Source organism: Heptranchias perlo, chromosome 10 (genome assembly GCF_035084215.1).
Source record: "Heptranchias perlo isolate sHepPer1 chromosome 10, sHepPer1.hap1, whole genome shotgun sequence".
In the NCBI taxonomy this organism is placed as follows: domain Eukaryota; kingdom Metazoa; phylum Chordata; class Chondrichthyes; order Hexanchiformes; family Hexanchidae; genus Heptranchias; species Heptranchias perlo.
The window spans coordinates 37483115-37509048 of NC_090334.1; the positions used below are offsets into that span (position 1 = coordinate 37483115).

General features: G+C 43.0%; 1 protein-coding gene across 3 annotated transcripts in view; it reads right to left on the bottom strand.

Annotated features, from left to right (window-relative positions):
- mia2 (MIA SH3 domain ER export factor 2) overlaps positions 1-25934 on the bottom strand; it is a 56295-nt gene that overhangs the window by 18143 nt on the left and 12218 nt on the right. For all 3 annotated transcript variants that reach the window (XM_067991497.1, XM_067991498.1, XM_067991499.1), the window contains exons 5-16: positions 24192-24599; positions 23996-24099; positions 13041-13184; positions 12839-12860; positions 12641-12729; positions 7796-7873; positions 5518-5628; positions 5292-5363; positions 5101-5205; positions 4029-4151; positions 3876-3942; positions 1149-1204 (exon numbers count right to left, since the gene is read on the bottom strand). In XM_067991497.1, the coding sequence (XP_067847598.1) occupies positions 1149-1204; positions 3876-3942; positions 4029-4151; positions 5101-5205; positions 5292-5363; positions 5518-5628; positions 7796-7873; positions 12641-12729; positions 12839-12860; positions 13041-13184; positions 23996-24099; positions 24192-24599 (1379 nt within the window). The remainder of the gene's footprint in view (positions 1-1148; positions 1205-3875; positions 3943-4028; positions 4152-5100; positions 5206-5291; positions 5364-5517; positions 5629-7795; positions 7874-12640; positions 12730-12838; positions 12861-13040; positions 13185-23995; positions 24100-24191; positions 24600-25934) is intronic.

Here is a 25934-nt window from a genome sequence, read left to right on the forward strand (position 1 = left end):
CAGTTTTGAAATTTTCTATTGACCCAGCCTCAACAGCTTTTTGGGGGAGAGGGTTCCAGATTTCAACTACCCTTTGTGTGAAGAAGTGCTTCTTGACATCACCCCTGAATGGCCTGGCTCTAATTTCAAAGTTATGCCCAGTTGTTCTGGACTCCCCCACCAGAGGAAATAGGGTAGATAGAGAGAAACTATCAAATTCTGTAATCTTAAAGACCTCAATTAGATCACTCCATAATCTTCTATACTCAAGGGAATACAAACCTAGTCTATGCAAACTGTCCTCATAATTTAACCCCTTTAGCCCTGGTATCATTCTGGTGAAACTGCGCTGCACCCCCTCCAAGGCCAATATATCCTTTCTGAGGTGTGGTGCCCAGAACTGAACACAGAACTCCAGATGCAGTCTAACCACAGCATTATACAATGGTAGCATAACTTGCACCCCTTTGTATTCCAGCCCCCTTGAGATAACAGCTAACATTCCATTAGCCCTTTAAATTATTTTTTGTACCTGTCCACTAGCTTTTAGTGATTTCAGCACATGGACTCCTAAATCTCTCCGCTCCTTCACAGTTCCTAGCTTATCACCATTTAGAAAATACTCTGATCTATCTTTCTTAGGTCCAAAGTGGATGACCTCACGCTTCCCCACACTGAACTCCATCTGTCCCTTCTTTGTCTCTGCTTCCATTTTTGTCTGATTACACCTCTATAAAGTACCTGGAGCATTATTCTATGTTAAAAGTACTTGATAAATAAAATGGGAAGAAATAGGGAAAAAGCCCTGCCATGTTGAGGATTTTTTTTGTTTTGTTGCTAAATAAAATGGAAGCAGCCTTGCTGCAGCATCCCAATGTATATGTGCAGAATGCAGTATATTAAAGAAACAAAAGACTAGTTGGTACCACCTATATTCAGTTTTCCCCTTGCATCACCTTCTCTTCAGCAGTGTGAACAACAAGACATTAGAATAAGTTGGTTTGTTTGTATACCGCCAATCATAACTGGTTTGTCACATACTGCAATGCAAGTACCATTGAGTGGAGCTTCAAAAGGATAGAATTCTGCCCAGAATTTCCTTTTTAGAACTACGAAAGCAATTAATATAGCATGAAGATTATGCTAGTATATTGTGCCATGTAACTTACCTTAGCAACATAAATCAATTTTTCAATTTTTTGCTTCTGTCGTTCTTCAGACATTCCTGATATGTATATTAAAAAAAAACTTTTTTTTAGACAAAGAGGGAGGCTTCCTCAGATTCTAAAACTTAAGATACATAATAAGAGACATGGAGTTCAATACCAATCTTCGTGAACACAGTGAGTAGTCACAATACAAGAATATACATACAAAGCATGTGTTTAACAAATTAGTGAGCAGCTACTTCACCAAAATTACTTTTTGCATGTCCTTCTAAGTAGAACTCATGACAGTGTTCAAAAGCTGCAAATGATGTGACCTCACCCTACAGAAGTAATCTATACAGGGACTTCTGCAAGAAGCAATTTGATAGCTTTAGGAGGTTACTAGAGGCAGCACTTGTATTAAAATAAACTAACTTATTCATTCATTCTATAAGCCAATAATTGCTGCCAGGAGAAATAAAACTGCTGTACAAGTATTCATTCATCTTTTTTGGGGAAGGGCTACCTTCAGTACATAGACTTTAAAAATATTACATCTTGGTAGACTGGGGTTTAGTACTTGAGGTCCTTCTGAGCTGACAGAACAATGTTATCGATATCATTCATAGCCCAAGAACAACCAACATTTACCAGTTTAAAGCAATTCTCTGGAATAAGATCATATTAATTGCAACCATAAGCAGGTATACCAGCTTGGCTCAGTTGGCAGCATCTCTGTGCAGTCCTGCAAGTAGCCCGTCATTCTGTAGCTGCAGGACACACTGCAGAATTTCTCCCCTCCCATTTTTTTCATCTCTCTCAATTTTCTCCATTATAAATGTGTTGAATTGAATACCTAGTTATCCAAATCTGAATGGTGTCAGCTCACACTCATTTTCTAATGTACATTAATTTATGTCTTATTGATCTCCATACATTTTACACTTTGCACCATTGTATACCTTGCAGACTTCATCTGCTCAATTAACTAATCCTAATGATCTCAGCTCTTTAATCAGCTTGTTTGCAGAAGCTCTGAACAATGACTCTGAGCCCCTGATGTACTCAACTTCTGTTTTAAATGTTTAATGTACCAGTATTTATAAATTGTATCTCCTAGTATGGTCTATGCAACCTCAGCATTAAGTTTTTCCTGTTTAAAATTACAAGTATGTATCTACTAGTTTATTTAATGTGCTAATGAGTCAAACACACACTGTTGATTGCTACACCAACTAGTTACTGTATCTGTCAACAAGTACTGGGTTCATTTGCTCTTTCAACATATTGCAAGATACGACATTGTAATTTGAAACGAATTTGAAAGGAGGAAAATTCAGTTTGATAGGACTTTTAATGCTTAGGCTTTGTTCACATATTAGGAGATACAATTATGTAAACACTGGCACTTTGAAAACAAAAAAAAACTTAGTTTAGCTACCTGCCACTTACCAGCTAGCTGACTCACCTGGCTAGGTGAAAAATTCAGGTGAGATAGCTAGCAGAACTATAACTCTGAAATAGTTGAGCAGTGTATGTCAATTCAGCTGTTTTTGAATATTTTAAAATGTCCAGTCTTCTAAACAAAAAACACACTTTTACATAATACACTTTTCTAAATTCTTGTATTGAGATGTCCTTCATTCCCAGGCAGACTTGCCACAGAATCTACATTATCATACTGACCTGAAAGAGCCCCAGAATTCTAGAGGCTCTACCTCAGAGTCAAAAGGTTGGAGACGATAATCTAGTCTGACACTCTTGTTCAGCACTGAAGAAGTATTTCATTCTCAGTGATGGCATCCTTCAGATGACACATTAAACTAAGGTTCTAATGTATTTTGGTGGATCTAGTGGACATTAAAGAGAGGGAGTTCTCAGGTGGCCAATATCCCTCCTACAACTAATACTACCAAAGGGTGCCATGTAATAACGTATTGTTAGACAGGCATGTAAACTTGATTCTGGCTGATCCAAAAGCAGTTTTGATTATTGATGGCCCATACACTTGCAGTGGCGCATGGATCTGGCCCTCTGCTCAAAAGTTGGACATCACTGCCATACACTACTTACATGCTGTTGAAGAAGAAAATGTTATGGATTGAGTATTCCTGATGTGTCTGTTAATTGTATCCATATGATTTATATCAATTAGTGTTAATTGTATTCAATTGGGGTTCTCTTGTAACCATTTATATGTGAGCTTATCTAGGGTGTGGAGGGGGTAATGTTGATCTGTGTGAATAAAGGCTTGGAAGCAACTGAAGACCAGGTTCTAGTATTCTATCCTTCAGCACCTGGCTATCCAATTTATTACAGTGTCTGCTGGTTTTCAGAGAGGCCATCAACTTGTCAGTTTGCATGAAATGTTATTGTGCAAAAAAAATGTCAGTGGGAGAAATGCTTCTCCAATAAATGTGAAAATTTTCTGTTCAAAATGTGTTGTTAGATGTGGTGTGTAAACCTGATTCTATCTGATCCAAAAGCAATTTTGATTGTTCGCAGCCCAATCACTTGCTGTGGTACACCGAACTGGCCGTCTGCTCAATTTGCAGCCTCTTCCCAGATTGTCGCTGAATCCAGCACAACACACATTACCAACCAGATTTAGCTATACAGATGGGGTCTGATGGAATATTTTATGTTCAAACATAAAATAAAAATATTTGTTTTAATATTAAATCACTGATTCACTATCCAAGTGCTCCCCATTTTCAGTTTTAATATTCATTTTGTCCCAGCTATTACCTTCTGCTGGATTATCCTCTTCATCTGGATTCCACAATTTCATCTTTAGAAGGCAGTCTGTTAGAGACTGTAAGTAAAGACATTTTAAAATGAACATTTTTGAGTATTGATACAGTTACACTATTATTTTATTTCACAGGAACACAGTCTTACCTTCACCTCATTCTCTTTACTTGCAAGAACTTCCTGCATATCCTTCTGAGACTTTGCACCTAATTTAATATGTTCAGTAAGCTCACTGTATCGCTCACCCCACCCTTCTGATTCTTGCAACAGCTAAGGAACAGTAAGGTCACAATTAGGAGAATGAATTGTAAGAGCATTATATCCTTTTTGTAAAACAGTTTCATACATTGGACACTTCTCTACATACTGGGGCACTAGCAATACATTCAAAACATTTTATCTCATCAAGAATCCTTAAAGCAGTTCTAAGGAATAGAAATGTCCATCTAGTTATGAAATGCAACACAAGATTAGACAAGTAGCCTGGTCCACAAGTCCAGCACACCTCCCTCAACAAACTCTTTGAGGTCAGCTGAGGAAGCTTGAAGAACTATGGGTAAAAATAATCGACAGTGAGTCACCTTGCAGGATAGATGGAGCCTCAGTGGCAAAATAGGACTAAGAAGAAAGAAAAAAATATACAGCAACATACTGTTGCTAAAGAAAGCTGGAAAGAAAATGTGGTGATTTTGGTAATTCAAAGACACGATGCAGTGAAGTGGTAGGCCACGGGTTAGTAACCATAATTTGCACAACTGAATTCCCAGTCTTAGTCATAACATTTAGGAGAAATTGTAGATTGGAGGTTAGGCACTGTACCATAGAGAGGGAGAATAAAATTGGTAGCAATGTCACCCTCAACATCTCCTAGCCACTAGGTGCTGCAAAATGTGGACAGCGGTCTGGGAAAAGGTTGCCTGGCTGCCATTTTGCATGGAATTTAGTTTATGGTACAAGATAGCCTAGAAAAAGACTGAAAATAAAACACCTCAAATGGGAAAAAAATCATTAGAATTATGAACAAAAATATTTAGATCAAGACAAATAAATGATATTTTAACTATCCCTTAAACTCATCTCCAGTTCACTGCCATTACATTATCAGTTGCCACAGCTCATTGCCCACTCAGTACACTTACAATATCATCTGACATCTTTCAGGGAATATATTGTATAGGAGTTGATATGAAAGGTTTGATGAGAAATATTTCAGTCACACCTGTTCATTGCTTTGTTTGAGGTGATAATTTTCCTCTTTTGCAGCTTGGAAGGATTCCTGATGTCTTCCATCATTAATCTGAATTCCTTTTAATTCAATTTTAGCCTTAAAATACAAACAGACATTGAGTTTTTTTTGCCACACTGTAAACAAAAAGGCAGTGTTGTTTAATCACGTGTTGTACCCCTTACCTCTTCCACTTGGACTTTGAGATTTTGAGCTTCATTTTCCAGAGCACTTAAATTTGCTTGAATTTCTGCAATCTGCAAGCAGTAAAACTGCAATTAAACCTGCACTGGATCTATATCTCCATGTTTCTTTACACATTTGACAACTATATTTGTACAGCTGTAAGCTAAACATAATTATTTATGGTGGATTAAAACAAAAAAGTTAAAATGTACAGTCAATACATACCAAATTACTGTGTTGTGATCTTGTTTGTTTTTCTCTCTCTAAATCTTGTGTGAACTGATCAATGGTTTGTCTAAGAGTGTCATTTGACTTATCCAACTTGGCATATGTGTCCTAAAAAAAATGTTTATATTATGAAGTTGGTCTTAAATACCACCTGTATTCTGTACAGAATAGCCCATCAAAAAAACACTTAGTCTTAAAACCTTATTAGACCACCTTATGTCACCATCGAAAAATAAGAATAAGGGCCTTTCAATTGGAACTAGCATCATAAAAAGATCCTAGTCAGATCCTTAGTGCAGCAATCAGATCTCGATCTTCTAATATAACCAGCATACAAAACTGAGCCTCTTTTAAACTATACAAGCAGTAGGAAAATCATTTTTAAAAAATCAGCAATAGGGAAGAGTGATTATTTTAAAACTTCCATATTAAAAATCTATAAAACACGATGTTTGTGTTCCTAATCACAAACATCTCACTTTACTTCTTTCTCTTTGGTTATTGATGGAAGTTCCAATTGGCATGGGCTGAAATATATGATTCTAAGGGAAGGAAATCAGTTGGTAATAAATGGATAAATAATGAAATGAAAAACATAAAGGAAAAACCACAATTAAAAAAAAGCCAGGAGGTTATGAAAATGCTAAATAGGCAAAATAAATTGAAAACTAAATTTCAAATCTATTAGGTCTACTTCAAATTATGAAGACTATTCAGAATTTTTAGTTTAGAATATCAAGGTGGTGAGCAGGTCACAAGCTGTCCTGTGTAGATCCTTCCATGGTGCTGAAGGAAGATCGCAGCTGTATAACTGATGAGAAAACTCTGAACTTGGGATGACTGTTGCTGGAAGGCATTACTTGGGAGGTTGCATATGAAACCATGTGCTCATATGCCCATGCTTCAGTGCCTATCATAACTGGGTTACAAAAGGACTAGCCTTGGATTAACTGGTTACCCTAATGAATGCTGGATTATTACACCCGAATCTTTCTCCTTTTCTAATGGTCACTCATCCATTATATACACCTTTCGTACTTCTTGTACCTTACAGTCACACTATGTTCCATCTATGCATTTACTTTAGTTTATCCATATTCCTTTGAATACTATCAATTGCCCTATCACTGGTCAACTGGCTTAAACCCATGGTATCATCAGCAATCTATAGAGCTTCTGTGTGTTCTGTCTGTTTTGAACATGTCAATTTTCTTCTTCCTCATTGGTTAAGTCCTTTCTTATTAGCAAATAAAGAAAGTAGAAAATAACTAATCAGATTTCATAAAACCTCTTTACTTAAAAAATGTTTGCCCTATCACATTGCAGCAAGAAGATATTGCAGCAAAAAATAATCCCCAAGATCCAATTCATAATTATACTTCCTATCCAGTCTAGACAACGGGAAGCGTTCGACAATCACGTTGCTTTAAATTTTGCAAATTCTGAGATGAGCAAATTATCATATGCTCCTAAATGTTGGGAAGATTACCTGCACAAATCTGCATTTCCATTTATGGAACACTGATGCAGATGTGCCTGGGCCTCCACAAACTTCAGATGTGCTATAAGGAGCCTGAGCACAGCTCCCAACCCTTTTGTGCTCCCTCCGGGCCCATTTGTACTCCAGCTCCACCTCTATTTTCTCCCTCACACAACGTCCCATCTGCTTCCACATCTGCTCCCTCCCTTGCAGGCCACCACGAATACTCTAGCTAGACTCCTCTAATCCTATTCCAGATTTAAGCCTCAGTCTCCCCACATTCCAACCCTCGAGATCCCAGGCAACATAATCAGCCAGATACACGGTCCCACCTCTACACACAAAGGGTGGTAGAAGTTTGGAACTCTTTTCGGCAAACTGCAGTTGATGCTAGCTCAATTGTTAATTTTAAATCTAAGATTGGTAGATTTTTGTTAACCAAAGGTATTAAGGGATATGGGGATAAGGCAGGTATATGGAGTTAGGTCACAGATCAGCCATGGTCTCACTGAATGGCGGAACAGGCTCAAGGGGACTAAATTGCCTACTCCTGTTCCTATGTTCTAAGCTGCAGGAGATCTGCTAGTTTTACAAACATATTAATCGCCCATTATTGTTCACAGAGAACGTAAACAGGAAGGAACGAGGAACAGTTCCCCTCAGAACTCCACTTATCAGTAGATTTTTGGGTCACAGTCCTAACCACTCCATTTCAAATCATCATCCATCATACGCACTCTTCTGGCAATCTTAACCAAATATTTTTCCTGAAACCCTATTTCATAGTACTCTTACCTGAAGATGCAAAGTCCTTGTTTCTGTTGATTCTTTTACGTCAGCAACATTCTTTACAGAAGCTTCAAATTCTTTGTACTAAAAACATGAGGACAATTGTGCTAAATTATGGATCTTAATTTATTTTCATATATATGGAAAAATTCTGAGACAGTTCAAACCACTTCTGGATACTAAATTGTGATAAACTAATTGAGTTAAAAATGTCATAGCACTCCAAATATATGCAACATTAAAAGCAGCTGTATCCCATAATCAAATTTTTTTTTTAAACTGACTAGCACTTTATTGGTAAAACTGCTTCTAAATAAATATTACGTTCACAATAACATTCCTTATATCTGTTTACATCCACATTGTAATTGTTGTCTATGTTGTTACCAGCAAGTCTATCAATTTTCTTCTTCCTCATTGGTTAATTGTTTTTTTTAAAAATTCCCTCTTTGGTTAAGTGTATGCTTTTCTTATCTCACCAATTACATTGTGCAAAACCTCTCCCAAGTTTCACTTTCAATCCCAATCATATTCCATCAAAAAATTCCATCCAGTTACATTCCAATTAAAAAAATTCTCCAGACACTGCTGCCATAACAGTTCCTCAGCCACCCCACTACATACCCCTAAATATATCACACAATATACAAAAATGCCAAATATCAGAAACATACCTATTAATTAGGTAAGTTGGTCCAACAACTTGCCTCCCTCGCCATTTCCCAAACATAACAACACAGCCCCCCAGACCTCTGAGCATCTTAGACACGAGCAACATGCTCCTTCCCAGCATTTCCTGTTTCCCCCAGCCGGCTGATACGAGACCCCAATATAAGGAAACAAAACATATGCAGTCCAGTATAAAAAGTCTACAATTTCCAAGACAGTTGAACCTCCAAAGCATTTCCTTCTTCATTAAAATTTGAGGATGCACAGGAGTTTGGATTATAAAAGGACTACAATTCCCAGGATGCACTGCGCAACCAGAGCTTTAATGCATATGCAAAAGAAGGTACTGCTTTCTTCTTTGTATCTGATTATGGACCCAAAATGCACATATGTAGGAATCGGTTTCCATTGAGTAACCCCCCCCCCCCCAATTTAAAAAAATAATAATTTCAGCAGTTCTGTGGCCCAGGGAAATAACACATTAATAGCATACCAAGAGCATGCGTTAGCATATTGTCCTTTCATTTTAGGGATCAGGTTTGTATCCAGCCCAGATTGATGGCTGCTGGCTTTAAGGAAACTAAGTGAAATAAGTTTGAGCAGTTTCAAACCAGTGGGTATAGATGCACAGCACATTTTCCATATCTGACACAAAACTGACAGGCTCAGCAGGGGCAGAGGTTAGCCAGTCAATAGAACTGTGGGGAAGAGGGGTGGGCATGAAAATCACAGGCTAGTGCTGGGGTTTCTAGTCAATCAATGCCAGGGATTTAGCTTCCTAAACAGGTAAGGGAACAGCAAGCTGAAAACTTAATTCAACAACTGCAAAAACAAAATATCAGGGTTAATTCAACCATGCCATAGTACTGGAGGTACACTCATTAAAGCATTTTTCCACTCCCCATAAGGAAGTGTGTGTATCAATAGTGACAAATATTATTAGATAAGGTATATTAAGACAATTCATCTCTCATGAAACACTTACGAATTAGGCTTATACTCAGCCTTTCCGGTAAGAAGTCATTTGCACTGTTGCAGCCACCCAATGCTAAATGGATAAATGCCAATATACAGGACAGCAGGTGGTGCTTTGGTATACAATGTCATGTGACTTCTGCTGAAACTACCTATCACAGCACCACCTATAGTCGTGACCAGTATTGCACAAATTTCAGTGACCCACCAAGCGATTTTAATATCTGCCTAGCAGAACTCCCATGGCATTGCTCAAAGGGAGTCAAATGATTTGTTGTTTCATAAAATAGGGGCGAGTTACGATGACTAAATAAAATAAATTTTTACTGGTGCTTTGGGGATTAAATTTCTACTCTTAAAAACTGTAAATGAGTGGCTTTTTATATTTAATATACAGTCCTTAACTTATATATATTTAATTTTTATTATTTCCCATTTTTAAAGCTGAAATACACAGCAAGATGGTATGCAAGATGCACCAATTGGAAGTAGATATCTGCTATTCAGCAGTACTGGGAAGGGGGTTCAACTGCACTTGGAGCAATCCTGTGCTCTGGTAACAATGGGAGCAGTTCTAGGCATTATTAGCATTGAAGAATAGTCCTGAAGTTCACCAGAACTGGGATGGCAGTACTGAAGTTGGACAGTACTGCAATTGCACTGCTGGAGTTTGGCATCATGGAGGGTCCTTTGATCCGGCATCACTGTGGAGCAGGAATTTGAGGTTTGGCAGAAATGTGCAAGGTGAACATGAGATTTGGTACAACTTACAGCTGAATGGGAAATCTGGCTCACTAGTGGATTCCTGGTGATCAGAAGTGAAGGGAGGGGCACGGTATGGGCCTGACAGCATTTAGTGGAGGATCCTGCTTGTGGCAACACTAGTTTGTGATTATCTAAGAGATCTCTGTAAACATTGAATTTGGTATTTGTGATTGGTTGCTGGATATGTATCTGTGTCTGTCTATCTCTCCAACAACTATAAGAAAATGTAAACATTATAATTACTATCAAGAAAACACAGGTGGTAATTACAGCCTTCAAAATTAAACTTTTTTTAATTGAAAAAACAAATTAGGATGAGGAAAAATACTCTTGTCACTGCCTGTGTTATCAAATAGAATGTTTACATTTTCTAACTGTCAAAATCAGGTGAGATAATTATAGGATGTTCTGTCACCACCACAGCTGTTAATCTGGGATCATTACAAGTTAAGAAAAATAATCCATCAGCTAACTAAATTGGACTTGTACATCCTGAGAAATTAGGTACATTACACATACTCAGACTGCACTATCCAAATTCAGCTGAGAGTCACAGTTCTTGGCAAAAAGATTAAGCCCAAGCCCAGGCTTTTGGGAGCGGCTAAGGCCTTAAAGTAAAAACTTTAATGAAGGCATTGAAAGACACAAAAGCCAATTCAATGGATAAATGTAAACATGTCACTGTAAAATGTGTAATTTTTGAATTTATTTAATTTAAATCCTTACTTTGTACAGTAGAAATTTTAGTTACTTAAAAAAATGTCAGATGAAAAAAAATCAGAAAACATTTTAAGTCATTTGTGGGAACATGGTGGCCAAATTGTGCAGCCACGGTGATATATTCTTACTATAATAGTTATAAATGTGTGTCACAAGCTGTGACAAGGAAGTGTGACACCTCTAACAGAAAAAAAACACCAAACACAGGACCACTTGCAGGTACTTATAATGGGTTTTCAACAAAACTCGGGCCCAACATACCGATTTTAATATATAAAAGATATATTATTCAGCCAACTTTCAATGCTGCCTATATGCCTATTCTTCAAAGGGATATGATTATTAAATCCCGGCACATGTCATATGTAAGTAGTTTGATTTTTGTCGTGCCATGAAGCACGGTGATGAATTATACTTACATAATTGCATTCTGCTTTTGTTGAGGAACAATATTGCCTATTTTCTTCCTGAGAAGTATTTCACCTCAAATTTTGTAAGAATTAAAAATGGCTTGCCTGACTGCTTTCCTTGATTAATCCCTTGTGAACTTCCAGATTTCTGATTCTGTATTAAACTGTTCATTATCTATACTGCTTGCTTCTGAAAATATCTATTTGTGAATAAACCCATTTGATCATCTAGCTACAAAAACTGTCTGGTGTGGCTAACATAACAACATCAACAACTTGCATTTATATAGTGCCTTTAACGTAGTAAAATGTCCCAAGGCATTTCACAGGAGCATTATCAAACAAAATTTGACACCGAGCCACATAAGGAGATATTAGGACAGGTGACCAAAAGCTTGGTCAAAGAGGTAGATTTTAACAGGCATCTTAAAGGAGGAGAGAGAGGCAGAGAAGTTTAGGGAGGGAATTCCAGAGCTTAGGGCCTAGGCAGCTGAAGGCACGGCCGCCAATGGTGGAGCGATTAAAATTGGGGATACGCAAGAGGCCAGAATTGGAGGAGCGCAGAGATTGTAGAGGGTTGTAGGGCTAGAGGAGGTCACAGAGATAGGGAGGGGCAAGGGCATGGAGGGATTTGAAAACAAGGATGAGAATTTTAAAATCGATGCATTGTCGGATCAGGAGCTGATGTAGGTTAGCGACCACAGGGGTGATGGGTGAGTGGGACTTGTTGCGAGTTAGGATACCAGCAGCAGAGTTTTGGATGAGCTTAAGTTTATGGAGGGTGGAAGATAGGAGGTCGGCCAGGAGAGCATTGGAATAGTCAAGTCTAGAAGTAACAAAGGCATGGATGAGGGTTTCAGCAGCAGATGAGCTGAGGCAGGTGCGGAGATGGGTGATGTTATGGAAATGGAAGTCGGTGGTCTTGTTGATGAAGCGGATATGTGGTCGGAAGCTCATCTCGGGGTCAAATAGGACGCCGAGGTTATGTCATTATTTGTCTTCTGAAATGACGTGAGCCACAGTGAAATCTAGTAGAAAATTTAAGGGAAAAGTGTTTCAAAAGTGACGTTATTTCCCTTATACCAAACACGTACGGTTAAGCTTCAAATCATAGGGATTGTGGGCTTCCCTATGGAAGGTGCTTTTTTGCACTGAGAACAAGTATTGGGAGCAAGCACAAATTAAACAATTTTTGCTTGCATTAAGATAATTTCTGACGGTACCTGTTACACTGTAGTATGCAATAAGAGCGGCAATTCAGCACGTTTGCAAATAACAGGAAAAACGTAACAGCAGAAACTGGTGCACATACCTTTTGCGTACAATCACTAAGTGTTTCAAGAATTTTGCATTTCTCATCAAGCAGTTGAGAAACTGTTACTGCAAGTTGTTTCTCTCTCCCTAAAAAAATAACAATTCAAAATATAGACATCTTACAAGTGGACTGATCATATTACAGTGCAAATGACCTGCATAAGAACGTTACACATGCAAACGTTAAGTGACTTACCCAAGTACCTTCTGCTTTTGATCTAAAAAGAAAGCACAACAATGACGGTTAATGTGTAGTTCAATGTAAGGATCACATGAATGCCGTACTTTTTTCAAATTCTAATGCATCAAAAACCGTCCCCGGGGCCTTTTGATGCATTGATTTTGTTATTAAATTTTCTCACTATAGAGAAATAGGTAAGTGCAACAAACACACTTACGGCTTGGCAGGTTCTGTGCATAAAAAGCAACGCGGTGACAACCCCCACCACAGCTGGAACCAGGAACAACTCGATGTAAGCACCACGCAGGTTCGAAGTAGCTCCCGGATTTTCAGACAACGTATCCATCACCTTCTGGTAGAACTGAGAAAAAAAATAATGGTAACACTCAAAACGGGGACAAGACTACATGCAGTAACAGCAGTAGTAATACCCAGGGTGGGGGTAATATTATCAACAATAACAGAGAGGGTAACTAGTAGAATAGACAGGGGAGAACCAGTGGATGAGGTGTATTTGGATTTTCAGAAGGTTTTTGATAAGGTCCCACACAAGAGGTTAGTGTGCAAAATTAAAGCACAAGGGATTGGGGAGAATATACTGGCATGGATTGAGAATTGGTTGACAGACAGGAAACAGAGAATAGGAATAAACGGGTCTTTTTCCGGGTGGCAGGCAGTGACTAGTGGGGTACCGCAGGGATCAGTGCTTGGGCCCCAGCTATTCACAATATATATCAATGATTTGAATGAGGGAACGGAATGTAACATTTCCAAGTTTGCAGACAACACAAAGCTGGGGTGGAATGTGAGCTGTGAGGAGGATGCAAAGAGGCTCCAATGTAATTTAGACAAGTCGGGTGAGTGGGCAAGAACACAGCAGATGCAGTATAACGTGGATAAATGTGAGGTTATCCACTTTGGTTGTAAAAACAGAAAGACAGATTATTATCTGAATGGTGACAGATTGGGAAAAGGGGAGGTGCAACGAGACCTGGGTGTCCTCGTATACCAGTCGCAGGACTGACATATGAGGAGAGATTGGGTTGACTAGGCCTATATTCACTAGAGTTTAGAAGAATGAGAGGTGATCTCATCGAAACATATAAAATTCGAACAGGACTAGACAGACTAGATGCAGGGAGGATATTCCCGATGGCTGGGGAGTCCAGAACCAGGGGTCACAGTCTCAGGATACGGGGTATGCCATTTAGAACCGAGATGAGGAGAAATTTCTTCACTCAGAGGGTGGTGAACCTGTGGAATTCACTACCACAGAAGGCAGTGGAGGCCAAGTCATTAAATATATTCAAGAAGGAGATAGATATATTTCTTAATGCTAAAGGGATCAAGGGATCAGGGTACTGAGTTAGACGATCAGCCATGACCATTTTGAATGGCGGAGCAGGCCCGAAGGGCCGAATGGCCTACTCTTGCTCCTATTTTCTATGATTCTATGTAATATTACCAACAGTAACAGCAGTTGTAATAACCAAACCAAGGGTAATATTAACAAAAGTAACAGCAGTGATGGGATCCAGAGTAAGGGCAATATTGCCAACAGTTACAACTGGGTAATACCCAGAGCAGGGGTAATATTACAAACAGCGATAGAGAGGGAAATATTACCAACAGTACCAGTGGGGGCAATATTCTCAAAAGTGATAATAATATATACAGCACTAGTGGAGGTGATGTTATCAACAATATCAAAGAGGTTGATTTAACCAAAAGTACCAGTGATGGAGATACTACCAGCAGGGGTAATATTACTAACGTTACCAGAGGACTTGATATCACCAACAGAACTTGGGGGGTGTGGTGATATCACCAATTATGCCAGAGCAGAGGGTGATATTATTAACAGGACTAGAGGAAGTGACACTGCTAACAGTGCCAGAAGAGGTGACACAGACAACAGTGCTAGAGGGGGTAATATTATCAGCAGTACTAGGGGGATAATTTTACACCAGTGACATTACTAACAGGGCCAGAGATTGTGATGTTGTCGACAGTACCTCGGGGAGGGGGGGGGGGGTGTTGATTTTACTCACAGTATTGGGGGAGGGGTCATATCACCACAGTACCAGCAGGGGTGACTTTAACAACAGTCGGGGGGGGGCATGATATTACCAGCAGTAGTTTGGGGGGGGGTGGTGATCGTACCAAGAGATGACATTGTCAACAGTATCTAAGGGGCTGATATTACCAACATTACTCTCCAGTAGAGGGAAAGGGGCAGATATTATTAATAGTACAGGAGGGTGATATTGCTTACAGTATGGCAGTGGATATTATCAAAAGAACTGGGGGGTGTGGGGGTTGATATTACCAACAGTACCGGGGGTGGAGGCATGATATTACCAACAATATGAGGGGGAAGAGGGGATATTACTAACAGCAGCAGCTGGAGGTAATATTACTAACAGTACTGGTGGGCGGGGGGGGGCATGATGTCACACCACGAGTGGGTGGGTGACAGCACCGACTGTACGGCGGGGGTGACAGCACCGACTGTACGGCGGGGGTGACAGCACCGACTGTACGGCGGGGGTGACAGCACCGACTGTACGGCGGGGGTGACAGCACCGACTGTACGGCGGGGGTGACAGCACCGACTGTACGGCGGGGGTGACAGCACCGACTGTACGGCGGGGGTGACAGCACCGACTGTACGGCGGGGGTGACAGCACCGACTGTACGGCGGGGGTGACAGCACCGACTGTACGGCGGGGGTGACAGCACCGACTGTACGGCGGGGGTGACAGCACTAACTGGCATTGATATCACTAACGGTACTGGGGAAGGGGGGGGTGATATTACTAATTGTACGAGGGTGGGTGATATCACTAACAGTACCGTGGGGCAATGAAAGCACTAACAGTACCGCGGAGCAATTATATCACTTATAGTACTGGGGCAGTGATATCACTAACAGTAATGGTGGGGGATAATATTATTAGCTGTACGATATTACAAAGAAAGAAAGAACTGGCATTTATATAGCACCTTTACCGACCTACGGATGTCCCAAAGTGCTTTACACCCAATGAAGTACTTTTGAAGTGTAGTCAATCTTGTAATGTAGGAAACGCGACAGCCAATTTACACACAGCAAGGTCCCATAAATAGCAGAGAGGTAAATAAGCGCATATTCAGTTTATTAGTGATGTTTGTTGAGAGATAAATATTGGCCAGGACACGGCAGCGAACTCCACCGCTCTTCTTCAAATAGTGCTACGGGATCTTTCACGTAGACCCGAGAGGGCAGACGAGGCCTCAGTTTAACGTCTCGTTCCAAAGATGGCACCTCCGGGAGTGCAGCACTCCCAAGTGTCAGCCTAGAAGTCTCTGGAGTGGGGTTTGAACCCACGACTTTCTGACTCAGAGGCGGGAGTGCTGCCACCGAGCCTGACACTTACCAAGATATCACTAACATTACTTGGGGGGGGGGGGGTGAACTCACTAACAGCACAAGAGGGGGGTGATATCAATACCAGAGAGGGGGGGTGATATCAATACGGAGGGGGGGTGATATCAATACGGAGGTGGGGGGGGTGATATTACTGTAATTCTGGGGCGGTGATATCAATACCGAGGGGGGGGTGATATTACTGTAATTCCGGGGCGGTGCTTTCAATAGGGAGGGGGGGGGTGATATTACTGTAATTCCGGGGCGGTGATATCAATACGGGGGGGGCGGGGGGTGATATTACTGTAATTCCGGGGCGGTGATATCAATACCGAGGGGGGGGGGTGATATTACTGTAATTCCGGGGCGGTGATATCAATACCGAGGGGGGGGGGGTGATATTACTGTAATTCCGGGGCGGTGATATCAATACCGAGGGGGGGGGGTGATATTACTGTAATTCCGGGGCGGTGATATCAATACCGAGGGGGGGGGGGGGGGGTGATATTACTGTAATTCCGGGGCGGTGATATCAATACGGGGGGGGGGGGGGGGGGTGATATTACTGTAATTACGGGGCGGTGATATCAGTACGGGGGGGGGGGGGTGATATTACTGTAATTACGGGGCGGTGATATCAATACCGAGGGGGGGGGGGGTGATATTACTGTAATTCCGGTAGCGGGGGGGCTGGTACCACTAACTGTACCGGGTGTTAGTTTGTTCCTGATCAGCTCACGTTTCCTCCGCCTCACTGCCGGCCTCCTGTCGCGATTCGCAGATTATGGCCCGGGTTCGCCGAGGGGGCCGCTCCCGCTCCCGCTCCCGCTGCCGCTCCCGCCTGTCTCCAGCGGTCAGTAGGGATTTGGAGCCGCCGCCGATCGCACTGGGCCGACCGCCATCTTTACACCGCCGATATTGCTTTTTATATTTCCGAGTCAAAGGGCACCATTCTCAGCGAGCGTCTTCCTGTTTCAGAGGCAGCCGGCGAGGGGTGTCATGGCGATCAGGAGGGAGACAGGCTGTGACACTGAGAGGGGTGTCATGGCCAGCAAGAGGGAGACAGGCTGTGACACTGAGAGGGGTGTCATGGCCAGCAAGAGGGAGACAGGCTGTGACACTGAGAGAGGTGTCATGGCCATCAGGAGGGAGACAGGCTGTGACACTGAGAGAGGTGTCATGGCGATCAGGAGGGAGACAGGCTGTGACACTGAGAGGGGTGTCATGGCCATCAGGAGGGAGACAGGCTGTGACACTGAGAGAGGTGTCATGGCCATCAGGAGGGAGACAGGCTGTGACACTGAGAGGGGTGTCATGGCCAGCAAGAGGGAGACAGGCTGTGACACTGAGAGAGGTGTCATGGCCATCAGGAGGGAGACAGGCTGTGACACTGAGAGGGGTGTCATGGCCAGCAAGAGGGAGACAGGCTGTGACACTGAGAGAGGTGTCATGGCCATCAGGAGGGAGACAGGCTGTGACACTGAGAGGGGTGTCATGGCCAGCAAGAGGGAGACAGGCTGTGACACTGAGAGAGGTGTCATGGCCATCAGGAGGGAGACAGGCTGTGACACTGAGAGGGGTGTCATGGCCAGCAAGAGGGAGACAGGCTGTGACACTGAGAGGGGTGTCATGGCCAGCAAGAGGGAGACAGGCTGTGACACTGAGAGAGGTGTCATGGCCATCAGGAGGGAGACAGGCTGTGACACTGAGAGGGGTGTCATGGCCATCAGGAGGGAGACAGGCTGTGACACTGAGAGGGGTGTCATGGCCAGCAAGAGGGAGACAGGCTGTGACACTGAGAGAGGTGTCATGGCCATCAGGAGGGAGACAGGCTGTGACACTGAGAGAGGTGTCATGGCCATCAGGAGGGAGACAGGCTGTGACACTGAGAGGGGTGTCATGGCCAGCAAGAGGGAGACAGGCTGTGACACTGAGAGGGGTGTCATGGCCATCAGGAGGGAGACAGGCTGTGACACTGAGAGAGGTGTCATGGCCATCAGGAGGGAGACAGGCTGTGACACTGAGAGAGGTGTCATGGCCAGCAAGAGGGAGACAGGCTGTGACACTGAGAGAGGTGTCATGGCCATCAGGAGGGAGACAGGCTGTGACACTGAGAGGGGTGTCATGGCCATCAGGAGGGAGACAGGCTGTGACACTGAGAGAGGTGTCATGGCCATCAGGAGGGAGACAGGCTGTGACACTGAGAGAGGTGTCATGGCCATCAGGAGGGAGACAGGCTGTGACACTGAGAGGGGTGTCATGGCCAGCAAGAGGGAGACAGGCTGTGACACTGAGAGAGGTGTCATGGCCATCAGGAGGGAGACAGGCTGTGACACTGAGAGAGGTGTCATGGCCAGCAAGAGGGAGACAGGCTGTGACACTGAGAGGGGTGTCATGGCCATCAGGAGGGAGACAGGCTGTGACACTGAGAGGGGTGTCATGGCCATCAGGAGGGAGACAGGCTGTGACACTGAGAGGGGTGTCATGGCCAGCAAGAGGGAGACAGGCTGTGACACTGAGAGAGGTGTCATGGCCATCAGGAGGGAGACAGGCTGTGACACTGAGAGAGGTGTCATGGCCATCAGGAGGGAGACAGGCTGTGACACTGAGAGAGGTGTCATGGCCATCAGGAGGGAGACAGGCTGTGACACTGAGAGAGGTGTCATGGCCATCAGGAGGGAGACAGGCTGTGACACTGAGAGGGGTGTCATGGCCAGCAAGAGGGAGACAGGCTGTGACACTGAGAGAGGTGTCATGGCCATCAGGAGGGAGACAGGCTGTGACACTGAGAGAGGTGTCATGGCCATCAGGAGGGAGACAGGCTGTGACACTGAGAGGGGTGTCATGGCCAGCAAGAGGGAGACAGGCTGTGACACTGAGAGAGGTGTCATGGCCATCAGGAGGGAGACAGGCTGTGACACTGAGAGAGGTGTCATGGCCATCAGGAGGGAGACAGGCTGTGACACTGAGAGGGGTGTCATGGCCAGCAAGAGGGAGACAGGCTGTGACACTGAGAGGGGTGTCATGGCCATCAGGAGGGAGACAGGCTGTGACACTGAGAGAGGTGTCATGGCCAGCAAGAGGGAGACAGGCTGTGACACTGAGAGGGGTGTCATGGCCATCAGGAGGGAGACAGGCTGTGACACTGAGAGGGGTGTCATGGCCATCAGGAGGGAGACAGGCTGTGACACTGAGAGGGGTGTCATGGCCATCAGGAGGGAGACAGGCTGTGACACTGAGAGGGGTGTCATGGCGATCAGGAGGGAGACAGGCTGTGACACTGAGAGGGGTGTCATGGCCATCAGGAGGGAGACAGGCTGTGACACTGAGAGGGGTGTCATGGCCAGCAAGAGGGAGACAGGCTGTGACACTGAGAGAGGTGTCATGGCCATCAGGAGGGAGACAGGCTGTGACACTGAGAGGGGTGTCATGGCCATCAGGAGGGAGACAGGCTGTGACACTGAGAGGGGTGTCATGGCCAGCAAGAGGGAGACAGGCTGTGACACTGAGAGAGGTGTCATGGCCATCAGGAGGGAGACAGGCTGTGACACTGAGAGGGGTGTCATGGCCATCAGGAGGGAGACAGGCTGTGACACTGAGAGGGGTGTCATGGCCATCAGGAGGGAGACAGGCTGTGACACTGAGAGAGGTGTCATGGCCATCAGGAGGGAGACAGGCTGTGACACTGAGAGAGGTGTCATGGCCATCAGGAGGGAGACAGGCTGTGACACTGAGAGAGGTGTCATGGCGATCAGGAGGGAGACAGGCTGTGACACTGAGAGAGGTGTCATGGCGATCAGGAGGGAGACAGGCTGTGACACTGAGAGGGGTGTTATGGCCATCAGGAGACAGGCTGTGACACTGAGAGGGGTGTCAAGGCCATCAGGAGACAGGCTGTAACACTGAGAGGGGTGTCATGGCCATCAGGAGGGAGACAGGCTGTGACACTGAGAGGGGTGTCATGGCTAGCAGGACAGAGACAGGCTGTAACACTGAGAGGGGTGTCAAGGCCAGCAAGAGGGAGCCAGGCTGTGACACTGAGAGGGGTGTCATGGCCAGCAGGACAGAGACAGGCTGTAACACTGACAGGTGTCAAGGCCAGTGGGATTGAGACTTGACAGATCTCGAAAGTCCTGCAGAATTGCAATTTTAAACAGTGCAACACAGAGGGTACATTTTTTCCCATGAAATCTGGAGTTTTTTGAAAATATCTGCGTCAATTTGTATGTCTGCTGTAGTGAGATAATCAGTAAATTATATCTCATCACATTATTTTGCCTTCTCATCTGGATTACCAACAAAGTGAAGGAAATAAAGAACTCGCAATGATATAGCACCTTTCACCCCCTCAGGACATCCCAAAGTGTTCTACAGCCAAAGAAATACTGAAGTGTAGTCACTGTTGTAATATAGGGAAACATGACAGCCAATTTGCGCAAAGCAAGATCTCACAAACTGCAATGAGAGAAATGACCAGATAATCTGTTTTAGTGGTATTAGTTCAGGGATAAATGTTGGCCAGTACTGCATTTAAGTGCTTAAGTCTTTGGAGTGGGGCTTGAACCCATGACCTTCTTAGGTGAGGGTGCTACCACGTTTTTATAACCGTATACAACAAGAGCCTATTTTAATATAGCACTTTAGGGTAGAAAAACATCCCAAAGTGCTTCACAGAGCCATCATTTAAAAAAAATGGATGTTGAGCCAAAGAAGATGATATCAAAAGGGGTGACCAAAAACTTGATCAGAGGTGGGTTGTAAGGAGAATCTTAATGAAGGAGAAGGGAGATGGAAAGGTTTAGGGAGGAAATTCCAGAGTGTAAGGTCCAGGTGGCCGAAGGCAGCGTCCAATAGTGGAGCTAAGGAAGGATGGATGCATGAGGCCGCAGTCAACGGTTCAGAGTTCAGGGAAGGTTGTGGGGCTGGAGAAGGTTACAGAGATAGTGACGGGCATGGCCATGAAAGGATTTGAACACGAGAATGATCATTTTAAATTTGAGGTGTTGGGGCACTAGGAGCCAATGGTATGTCTGCAAGGACAGGGGGTGATGAGTGAGTAGGACTTGGTGTGGGATAGCTTGGTGACAAGCAGCAGAGTTTTGGATGACCTGAAATTTACAGAGGTTCTGAAGGACGAGTGGAACAGAACAGAAACTCTGGCTATGGGAAGCATGCAGATACCAGCAAAGCAGAAATCATTCAGCAGAATCCAGAGCAGTATGGGAACAGGAACAGATCAGAACTGGCGCGGTGTTGAGGGAAAAGTCCGAGCGGAGGAGCAGAAACTGAGCCCATGGGAGCAGGCCAGGTACTGGAATAGAGGCAGTCCAACAGAGAATATAGTCTCAGAGTGTGGTGATAAAGTTGGAGGTCATTGTATAGCCCAGAAGCCAGCGGAGAAATAGAACTTGGCTCAGGAGAAAGCTGATTTCTGTTGAGAATCCAAAACAGAGTAACGCTGAGAAACCAGCAGTGCACTAGAATACAGTACTGAAGCCCAGCAGGTAACAGCAGCAGGTGAGGGGTGGGCATTGTAGGCTGGAACAGGTTACTTTAAATTTGAAGAGACTGAGTAACACAGTAGTCATGGCAGCCAAGGTATAAAGTTTAATCCAGCAGAGCAGTTCAGTCCTGATGGCAGACAAGTTAAGGAAATCAAACATGCATCTATAGGTATACTACAGCCGTAGTCTCCCAAGCAATCAGTAAGATAATGTTTGGTGAGATATTTTGGACCCAGATGTTGTATTGTTATTGGCTGAAGGCCATGGATCATCAAGGATTATGGTGTGGGCATCCTTATCACTCAAAATGATTTTCCTGCACTGATGTGTGGTATTAAAAGCAGCTGACTTCAGAGCAGGATTCTCAGTGGCCATTTCCCAATTAAACTAAATTATTGTCAGGACTGAACAATGTGTCACACCACATTGTTTGTTTTGGTAATTCATAATTTTAAGTTTTGGTCATTTATGATTTTCAGTGTCAGCTTAGCTCAGTGGTAATATTCTCGCCTCTGAATTGCAAGATCATGGGTTCAAGCTCCACTATAGGACTTCAGTACATATTCTAGGTTAACACTTCAGTGCAGTATCGAGGGACTGTTGAACTGTCAAAGGTGCCATTCCTTTGGATGAAATGTTAAACTGCCTGTTCCGTTGAACGTAAAAGATCTCATGGCACTATTTGAAGAAGAGCAGGGGAGCTTGCCCGATGTCCTGGCCAACTCTTAGCCCTCAACCAACAGCATCAAAACAGGTAAACTGGTCATTTGTCTCATTGCTGTTTATGGACCTTGCTGTGCTCAAATTGGCAACTGCGTTTATCTAAATAAAACAGTAATTGCATTTCAAAAGTAATCTGGCTGTGAAGTACTTTGGGACATTATGAGGCTAAGAAAAATGCTGTATAAATGCACATACTTTCTTTCAATGGAACAAGCTGAAAGGTCATCATTCTGTGCATGTACTGCTTGTGTAATAATGGCATACATACTCACTCTGGTACCTGATTTGGAGAACCCCAACATGATTAACCACATGTTTGCCAAACGTACCCAATTCTCCCAGCCTTTTCACATATTAGCTACAGCTATGGGAACAACCCTACCAGGCCAGCACCAAACTGGTTCATCCAAATGCTAGATTTCCCACAATCTCTTCTGCACTTAAAGCCTTTAACGAGATAGAGAAAAAGGTGGGCCAGTGGATCTCCTGGCCAAAGATGAAAGTGCAAAAAGTGTGAGCGACCTCCACCACAAATCATCGACACTTACAGAGAAGCAGTTATAACATTCACTCAGTTCATCTATCTGCACATCTGCATTTATTCTCTGGAGCTATGAGGTCACTGGCCAGAGTATGGAGGGGCTCTCACATCCACCTTCAGACCAATCTGTGGCTGTGAAACTGGACTCTTCTGAAAATGCACTCAAAAACTTTCCAAACTTTTCACAGTTTTTCTCAGGATGTGGGCTATACTGGCGGGGCTACATTTATTGCTGATCTCTAGTTGCCTGAGAAAGTGGTGGGAAGACGTTCTTCTGGAACTGCTGTAGTCCTTGCAGTGGTGTCCCAGTGATGTTAGGTAAGGAATTCCAGGATTTTAACCCAGCAATGATGAAGGAACGGCGATATATGTCCAAGCCAGGATTGGGTACAATTTAGAAGGGAACTTGGAGCTAATAGTGTTCCTATGATCTTTCTGTTATTGTCCTCTTCAGTCATAGGGTTGGGCGGTTCTGTCAACTAAGCTAGGTGATTTGCTTCAGTGCATCCTGTAGATAATACACACTGCAGCCACAGTACACCAGTGGTGTAGGGGATGGATATTGATTTTAGTAGAAGAGAAGCCGATCAAGCAGACTAATTTGTCAAGCTGTTGTAGCGAGTAATGGTTATTCCATTACAAGGACCATGAAATGAGTGCATGTTTGGATGTCATGAGGACTGGATTAGACTCAAGTGAAAGTCCGAGTAATCTGCTGACAGTGTCAAGGCTCAGATGTGATCAATGGCCACTTGACTGAGGTAATGAGTCACTGGCACCCATGGAACTATAGTCAGGTGTAAATCATAATAAAAAGATAAGGAGGTGCAAGAAGAGAACATCAGAAGGAAAGCAGGAGGAGAAAAATTTATAAGTGCTGTAAGGTAACATTCAGGAAATTAAAAATATGTTCATGTGACTAAAACAATGTGCAACAGAGGCTTTGAAAGAATTGCTGTAACGTTTTCTACTTTACAATATAAAGTGTTACTTACATTTTTGATGAAATGATCAACTAACATCCTGATGGTTTGTAAATCAAGATCAAAGCTATTGCCTAGTTTGTGGACAGCTATTTTCTTAACACTTGTCTCATATTCTGTTAAGAACAAAATTAACAAATAAAGAAAATAAATTCAAACTGTCTTCAGACTTTACTTAGAACCACACACACTAACACTTTATACTTACCATTATTGTTTTCAGTTGCAACTCCAACTCTTGAATCGACAGTTACTGATGGTTTTTTAACCTCATCAAAATCTTTATTGACCGTCGAGAAAGACATCACTTTTTCTTCTGTCTTGTGATAACTAGTTTTCTCGCTGTATATATCACTTGGCTCCTTCTGTAATTGATTTTCTAATTTACTTTCCATCACAGCTTTGACAGTTGCTTTCTCTGAATCAGGTATTTTATCTGACAGGTTTAAGGTAAGCGTTTCCAGCATTTGTCTCTCCATTACTTCCGAAATAATGTCTTCCGTCCCCTTATGCTCCCGTACACCTTTGCTCATTCGACCATTGTTATCAAGAATTTCTAAACTTTGAACATTGTTTACAAGACCGGCTTCTAAAGTATCTGCTGAACTGAAAGCATCTGCAAAATAAAGAATTAAAGTGTTTGTTGTCTCCAATTATCTGTAGTGATATGATAATATAGGCGCTCGGATGTTCGTCCTGATTTTGAGGACCTGAAAATTGATGGCAAAATTCAGCAGAGAAGGTATTAACACAGTTACTCCTGTAGTGCATAACATTTTATGATATTGATGTGATGAATTAGAGATAAACATTGTTTTTGGATAGAAATTTTGACGTGATTATAACATCAATAACGAAAAAATTGTAGGGTATCCATGAATCAAAATATCCAGTGCTTTTTACGCATTATGAATTTTCAAATCAACTAGTTTGTCCACCTGAAACATTTAATCTGACTTTTCTTTTTTGAGATGTGGAAAGAGTTGCTGTGGTTTCCTTCATTTTCTGTTTTCATTTTAATTCTCATTTGCGCAATTTCATTAGTTGCCATAGGCTTTATAGAAAGTTCAGCTTATACAGAATAATAATATGTAACCATATAGGAACATAGGAACAGGGGTTGGCCAGTCAGCCTCTTGAGCCTATTCTGCTATTCAATTAGATCATGGCTGATATAAAGTGCAGATTTTATAAATCTGTGCACTTGGCATGGAGTTTTCTGCAGCAGGACTCTATATTGCGAATTTGGACACGGACGTCAATGGGCTCAACAGGATTTTCCATTAAACTTCATTTAATGGATAGAAAAAACAGTAGGACCTGCTGATCTCACACCTGAATTCCCAGTAAATGATCCTGGTGAATAAAGTTTGGTGCCACTTGGAGCACAAATACATAAAACCTACCCTTTACATTCTGTATAATCTGAGCTTTCTCTAAAGCTGGCAGTAACAAATTAAAATCCTGCAGGGTCCATCGACCTCCGCAGCTGAATTTCTGATATGCATTCTGCGCACAAAGCTCCACACGGGAGCATGAAACCATAAAATCTACTATTAAAAAAAATCTACTGTTGTGTTGATTCATCAAGACTTAATCCTTATGCCAGTACAACATTTCTATTTTCTTCCAAAGTCTACATATCCTCTATACTTTCTCTGAGTTTACTCCCCTTTGGTGTCTCCAAGTCATGTTTCATCTCTTGGTTGAGAGAAGAAGCAAGGCAATCTACTACTAGATTTTCACCAATGCCACACCAAACCTGGGACCACAATGGCCCGCGGCAATGCCATTTCTGACTTTATCCCCTCCCCCCAAAATGGGGAAGTAATTGTCCTGTTTGACCTCTCTACCGAAACATAGCCGACACTGGGTACTCATCCAAGTTTGGAATAAGACCTGTGTCTCACTGCATGTCACTGCTCTAGTGCACTATGTGGAGATGCCGGTG